A 7,696-nucleotide genomic window follows, 5' to 3' on the forward strand; every position below is an offset into this window, starting at 1 on the left:
GGAAGGTGCTAGCTATGAAGAGAGGTTGAGTAGGTTAGGTTTGTTTTCACTAGAAAAAAGGAGATTGAGAGGGGACTTGATTGAGGTTTACAAAATCATGAAGGGTATAGACATGGTGGATAGAGACAGGGTGAGAGGATTCAATAACGAGAAGTCATGCTTTCAAAGTGAGAGATGGAAAGTTTACGGGGGATACACGCGGTAAGTACTTCACACAGAGGGTGGTGGGTGTTTGGAACGCGTTGCCAGCAGAGGTGGTAGAGGCAGGTACGGTAGATTCATTTAAGATGCGTCTGGACAGATGCATGAGTAGGTGGGGAGCAGAGGGATACAGATGCTTAGGAATTGACTGACAGATTTAGACAGTACATTTGGATCGGCTCAGACTTGGAGGGCCGAAGGGCCTGTTCCTGGGCTGTAAAATTTCTTTGTTCTTTGTTCTTTGTACACATCGAGAGATGCATTTCACTAATGACCTGATGTGCCAATGGGTGCAAGTGCCTATTTTGGAAGGCGTTCCTAGCTACAGCCTCAGGAACACAAACATCAAGACAGAACATCAGGTCAGACTCAGAAGAGCCATGGTCAACTTGCTGACATAGCTCGTGCAGAATGGTCATTAGAGTCATACTGAGCAGACAAGGCCCTTTGACCCATTGAGTCTGCGCTGAAATGGTGAATGATGTCCTGGGATGGGTGCTTCAGAACCCTCTCCCACCAATATCTTGAGGGGACAAAACTGACTGGAGGAGCCAAGTCTTTTTTATTTGATACCAAAATTCCATATTACTTCTGACCAATGTCAAATTGTTAATTGCTATCAGATCGTCAGTGTTGACTGCAACATATGAAAAACTTGATAATGACTGGGTACAATTTAAACACAGCAGACATGCAATCTGACATTTTTACACTAACGAGGCATCACACCTAAACTCTAAATTTGACAAAGAATCTCAAAATTCCTGAAATAGCTGGGATTGAAGTTGGGGTGGGTGAGTTTAGTAAGGATGTTGAGGAGCCGGTGTTGGACTGGGGTAGACAAAGTTAAAAATCGCACAACACCAGGTTATAGTCCAACAGGTTTAATTGGAAGCACTAGCTTTCAGAGCGCTGCTCCTTCATCAGGTGGGGCAAGATCATAGGACATAGAATTTATAGCAAAAGATTTAGTGTAGTGAGGTGAGAGACAATATGATCAGGGTGTGTTTTGATGAGCACATGCAGCATTTGGTTTGTAGGACTTACAAATGTGTGAAGAGAGAGGGGGGAGAATGGGTAAACACCTCAAACGTTCACTCTCTCCATCACCAGTTCAGGAAAGCAGCTCAGCACCACCTTCTCCAGTGTGCTTTGTAATGGGGAGTCGGTGCCAGCTGTGACAGTGATGCCAACATCTGAAAAATGAAATCAAGGACACAATCTAAATAACTGGGACATACTGAAGGATGTTTCAGAACGGAGGAAAATTAGAAATAATTTTTACAATTGTTTAAATTCCAGTTCTTGCCCTTAGCTCAGGTCATCTCACTTTCTGAAAGTTCAAAAATTCAGATCCTTCTATCTAGAGGATCATAAATAACTAATATGTCTAGAATTAGCTGATGTTTGCAATGGATTTAATCTCCACTAAATCATTCTTTTTTTCGTGTCGGTGATAGATACATTAGAAGCAAAGAATTGGCCATTCAGCCCATTGTGACTGTGCCCGCTCTCTGATTACTGCCTCTCCCCTGCTCTTGCCCCATATCTCTGCAAGGGGATTTCATTTCAACCATTTATTCAATTCTCTTTTGAAAACAACTTTTAAATGTGCTTCCACCATTCTTTCAGGTAATGTAACCCAGATTATAACAACTTTACTGGGTGAAAACATTTCTCCTTATTTCTTTTGTCGATCACCTTTAAATCTCTGGTTACTGTTGCTCATGCTAGTTTCTCCTTATTTAATCTGCCCTAGACCTCCCACATAGATGTGATGGTTGAGAAGGCAAGAGAACACCTCTTCTTCCTCAGGAGATTAAGGAAATTCAGCACGTCCATAATGCACCATAGAAAGCATTCTATTCAGATGCACCACAGCTTGGTACAGCAGTTGCTCTGCCCAGGACTGTAAGAAACTACAGAGAATTGTGAACACAGCCCAGTCCATCACACAAGTCAACCTTCTATCCATTGACTCCATCTGCACTTCTCACTGCCACGGAAAGGTAGCCATACAGTTAAAAAAATCATAGAAATGTACAGCATGGAAACAGACCCTTCGGTCCAACTTGTCCATGCCGACCAGACATCCCAACCCAATCTAGTCCCACCTGCCAGCAGCTGGCCCATATCCCTCCAAACCCTTCCTATTCATATACCCATCCTTATAAATGTTGCAATTGTACTAGCTTCCTCTGGCAGCTCATTCCATACACGTACCACCCTCTGAGTGAAAAAGTTGCCCCTTAGATCTCTTTTTTTATCTTTCCCCTCTCACCCTAAGCCAATGCCCTCTAGTTCTGAACTCTCCCACCCCAGGGAAAAGACTTTGCCTATTTACCCTATCCATGCCCCTCATAATTTTATAAACCTCTATAAGGTCACCCCTCAGCCTTCAATGCTCCAGGGAAAACAGCCCCAGCCTGTTCAACCTCTCCCTATAGCTCAAATCCTCCAACCCTGGCAACATCCTTGTAAACATTTTATGAACCCTTTCAAGTTTCACAACATCTTTCTGACAGAAAGAAGACTAGAATTGCATGCAATATTCTAAACGTGGTCTAACCGATGTCCTGCAGCAGATATATCTCCCATTTTCTTTTGACCAAAGCTTTGATCTTTCACCTGGATCTTTTATGAGATGGAAGATTATACAGATCTATAACAGATGGAGAAAGTAAAAAACAGAAATAAATGGGTCAGAGTTTGGAAAGATACTTGCAAAGGGAAATGAACTTTCCTCATTCCTGAAGAAGGGCTTATGCCCGAAACGTCGATTCTCCTGTTCCTTGGATGCTGCCTGACCTGCTGCGCTATTCCAGCAACACATTTTCAGCTCTGATCTCCAGCATCTGCAGTCCTCACTTCCTCCTATAATCTCTTCCAACCTCTTCCGTCAGGCAGAAGATCCAAAAGCTTAAACACATGTACCAACAGATTCAAGAACAGCTTCTTCCCTGCTGTTACTTGACTTTTGAATGGATCTCTCAAATTTCAAATCTATTGTCCATCTGGCTTTCTGTGCACCTTCTTTGCAGCAGCAACTTTGTATTCCTCGCTCTGTTCAATCACCCAATGATCCTTGTATGGTATGATCTGCCTGTACTGCACACAAAACAAAACTTTTCCCTGTTCCTAGGTTATGTGACAACAATAAATCAAATTATTGATAGGATATCAGTGAATTCCCTCTGCACTGGTCTTGGAGAACCTAAGTAAAACAAAAATTTGTATTTATATATAGCCTCTTAAGCCTTCAGAAGTCCCAAAGTACTTTAATTGGATCTATATTACTGTCCCTTCACTGTTGCTGGGTCAAAATCCTGGAAATTCCTCCCTGTTAGCACTGGATGCAGCTCCTATCGTTTACTGCAGCAGCACACAAAGACAGTTACTCAACTCTTTACAAAGGCAGCTTAGGAATGCTGTTCTAAGTAAAGCTGTTCTAGTCAAATATTCCCACATTGGATGTTGGAAATGTGGCAGCCAATTTGCACACGAACAACAATTAGACAGTGAGCAGATAATCTGTTTAATAATATTGGGTAAGGGTTAAATATTGATCAGGATACTAGAGAGATCTTGCCTTGTCTTCACTAGAAGAATGGCCCTCGAGTCCTTTTCTACCTGAGGTAACCCTAAAAGATGGTGCCTCAAATACTGCAGTCGGAGGGTCAACCTAGGTTTTGTGCTCAAACCTCTGGACATCTCTGATAAAGTGCACTAGCTCAGGAATGAAGTTTTATACTATTTGACTTTTGTTTCCCCTGCTCAGGTCTGGTTTAAAAACCGCCGAGCTAAATGGAGGCGGCAGAAGAGATCATCATCGGAGGAGTCGGACTCCCAGAAATGGAATAAAATTTCGAAAAACGCCCCGGTGGGGAAGGCTTCTGGAGAATCAACTTCAGCAGCCCAGGAAAGTGGGGTAGACTCAGACAGCTGATAACTGGCACTGATTGATCAGGAGCATTCACCCATCCTCAGCTCGAGACTGTGGCTGGTATCTTGCACTTTGTCCATCTGGAGGACTGAGGCTGCTGTAAATACTGTATAAATACATATTATATATATGTGCGTTTTTGTATGTGTGCTTGTTTTGTTAATAAAAAAAAGTCATGATGTTACTCCAATGAGACACAGTGCTGCTTTATTGAAACAAACATTGTATTCCATGCTTATTCCTGAGATTGAATGAATTGAATTTATTGTCACCAATGCACAGTGAAAAGCTTTGTCTTGCGAGCAATACAGGCAGATCACAGAGTTAAGTAGCATAGATATGTAAATAATAGGTAAACAGCGGCAAAAACAAAAACACAGGTACAGGCGAACGCTAAGAGATGATAGGACTGATGTAGGAAGAGACGCTGGTTAGGATTATATTCACTGGAGATTGTAAGAATGAGAGGTGTCTCATAGAAACTTATATAATTCTAAGAGGACCAGACAGGGCAACCGCAGGAAGGATGTTCCTGATGATGGAGGAGTCCAGAACCAGGGGTGTCAGTTTAAGGATAGGAAGTACGTCGTTTAGGACTGAGATGAGGAGAAAAGTCTTGATTAGATTACTTACAGTGTGGAAACAGGCCCTTCAGCCCATCAAGTCCACACCGCCCCGCCAAAGCGCAACCCACCCACACCCCTACATTTACCCCTTACCTAACACTACGGGAAACCCACTCATACCCCTACATTTACCCCTTACCTAACACTACGGGCAATTTAGCATGGCCAATTCACCTGACCTGCACATCTTTGGACTGTGGGAGGAAACCGGAGCACCCGGAGGAAACCCACACAGACACGGGGAGAACGTGCAAACTCCACACAGTCAGTCGCCTGAGGCGGGAATTGAACCCAAGTCTCTGGCGCTGTGAGGCAGCAGTGCTAACCACTGTGCCACCATGCCGCCCACAGTGCCGTGCCGCCCCGCTCTCTGGGTCTTCACCCAGAGAGTGGGGAGCCTGTGGAATTCTCTGCCACAGAAAGCAGTCAAGGGCAAAACATTGAATGATTTCAAGAAGGAGTTAGATACAGTTGAGATTAGATTAGATTAGATTAGTTCTTAGGGCTAAAGGGAAAATGGAACGGAGTATGTCAGTTCTGACATAACGCAATAGTTCCAGTCTCTTGAAATCTCGCGTTATAAGAAAATCACGCAATAGCCGCACCATCTAAACAAATGGGGCCGGAATCACATTATAGCCAACACAGGTAAAGAACATTCACGTTCTGCTAAAACGGTCTAAATTCTTCAGTCACTTTAAAGCCAATTCACCCTGAAGAAACACACATTATAGCAGAATCAACTGTACTGAATTGGATGATCAACCATGATCATATTGAATGGAGGAGCAGGCTCAAAGGACCGAATGACCTACTCCTGCTCCTATCTTCTATGTTTCTACGCAGGACTTAAAATAAGCAGATGCTCATTTAGTGCTGCTTAGCAGATGTCACAAAACCATAGAAATTTATAGCCGAGAAGATGTCCATTCGGTCCCTCCTCCTCATGCTGGCTCTTTGAAAGAGCTTCGTCCCACAATTCTACTTCTTGTACATAATATGCAAGTTTTTTCCGCTGAAGAACCTGTCCAAGCCCCACCCCACCTTTCTCAAATTATTTGTGAAATTGCCACCTTTCCAGTTCATGTTCTAGCTCTGTATAACTAACTGCAGGTGAGCCCTGGAGTTTGCAGTGCACTGCGATATACAGGTACAGGTGGTATGTTATAGAACCGAGGATATAGAGGTTAAACCCACCAATCCAGCAGAATGTGAGGTCAGATCCCTTTTGGGCAGTCTCGGGGTCAGCTTGGTTAAATAGGTCCAGAAATCAAAACCCTGGTGCATAATATACGAACCTGGGACTTCCAGATTATCAAATAAACCACCATCGGTTTGGAAACAGAAACTCACATTTCTTACCCACTCTGGACTTAAATGTAGCTCAACCAGAAATATGAGTTCAAATAAAAAAACACAGAAATTGCTACAAATTCTCAGCAGGTCTAGCAGCATCTGTAGAGAGAAATCAGAGTTTCAGATCTAGTGACCCAAGTGATGTGGATTTCACCTGACGAAGGAGCAGCGCTCCAAAAGCTTGTGATTTCAAATAAACCTGTTGGACTATAACCTGGTGTCATGTGACTTCTGACCTTGTCTACCCCAGTCCAACTCCAGCACCTCTATATCACATTCATGTACTCAGCTAGATGCCTTTTAAATGTTGCAATTGTGCCCATCTCCACCACTTCCTCTAGCAGCTCGTTCCAAGCCTGCATCACCCTCTGTGTGAAAATGTTGCGTCTTAGGTCCCTTTTAAATCTTTTCCCTCTCACCTTAAACCTCTGCCCTCTAGTTTTAGACTTTCTCACCCCGGGGACAAGACAATGGCTATTCACTCTATCCATGCCTCTCATGATTTTATAAATCTCTTTATGGTCACCCCTTATTGTTGTTAAGTCTGGGCTAGAAAACAGACTAATTTCTAAGCCTGGGTGCAATAGGTCCCAACAGATCTCTTCTGCTATATGTCATTGGCTGCATATGGAACTAACAGGTTACAAATTAAATGTTCAGGCTAGGATTGTCTCTGTCAGTGTTTGTGAAAATCACAAGCAAATTCTGGAATTACCCTCCCCTCATACCCAGGCTTCCAATAGTATCCACACCATGATTTTACAAGGAGATTACATTAGATTCCCTACAGTGTGGAAACAGGCCCTTTGGCCCAACAAGTTCACACTGACCTTCCGAACAGCAACCCACCCAGACTCATTTCCCCCTGACTAAGGCACCTTACACTATGGCCAATTCACCTGACCTGCACATCTTTTGGAATGTGGGAGGAAACCAGAGCACCCAGAGGAAACCCATGCAGACACACATGTACAAATTCCACAGAGAGAGAGACAGTCACCCGAGGCAGGAATCGAACTGGGATCCCTGGCGCTGTGAGGCAGCAGTGCTAACCACTGAACCACCGTGGAGATCTTGTATTGCAGTGAGTAACCAGAGACTCCATGCATGTCCAACTCCAGGACTTGATGAACATGATGTGTGTCTGTGACATGACCAAACCAATTTGTTCATCGCCCGTGGGTATCATTGGTTAGGCCAGCATTTGTTGTCCATCCTGGATTATCCTGGAGAAGGCAGATGTGAACCTCTTAATCTCTTCATGGAAAATAATTCCAAATAGTGGGAGTGGGAGAGATTGCTGATCATGCGGGTGATGGAAAGTTCTGTCTATGAAATGGATAGAAAAACGCATGTTGACACAGCAACTCGGACTTTCTGATGTAGGTGTAAACACATTTGTACACTACAGTGCAGGGAAGCAGAGTCAATCCCCTGATCTACACACTTCGGAGCTGTCAATAGTTGATGGTTGATGGTTCAAACTGCATATTAGTCAAATGATATGGACTCATCCTTCCTTTTTTACAATCTTAACACTATATTGTACAGCTTTATATAAGTTATAAGG

The 7,696-nt window shown here is 43.5% G+C and overlaps 1 protein-coding gene across 1 annotated transcript in view; it reads left to right on the forward strand.

Moving 5' to 3' along the window:
• The window catches only part of gsc (goosecoid), a 20,528-nt gene extending 16,211 nt beyond the window's left edge, over window positions 1-4,317 (forward strand). Inside the window, exon 4 of the mRNA XM_043698451.1 lies at window positions 3,980-4,317. Coding sequence (XP_043554386.1) covers window positions 3,980-4,147 — 168 coding nt within the window. The 3' untranslated portion in view covers window positions 4,148-4,317. The remainder of the gene's footprint in view (window positions 1-3,979) is intronic.
• Window positions 4,318-7,696: the final 3,379 nt, after the last annotated feature.

This window comes from Chiloscyllium plagiosum, chromosome 10 (assembly GCF_004010195.1).
Source record: "Chiloscyllium plagiosum isolate BGI_BamShark_2017 chromosome 10, ASM401019v2, whole genome shotgun sequence".
NCBI lineage: Eukaryota > Metazoa > Chordata > Chondrichthyes > Orectolobiformes > Hemiscylliidae > Chiloscyllium > Chiloscyllium plagiosum.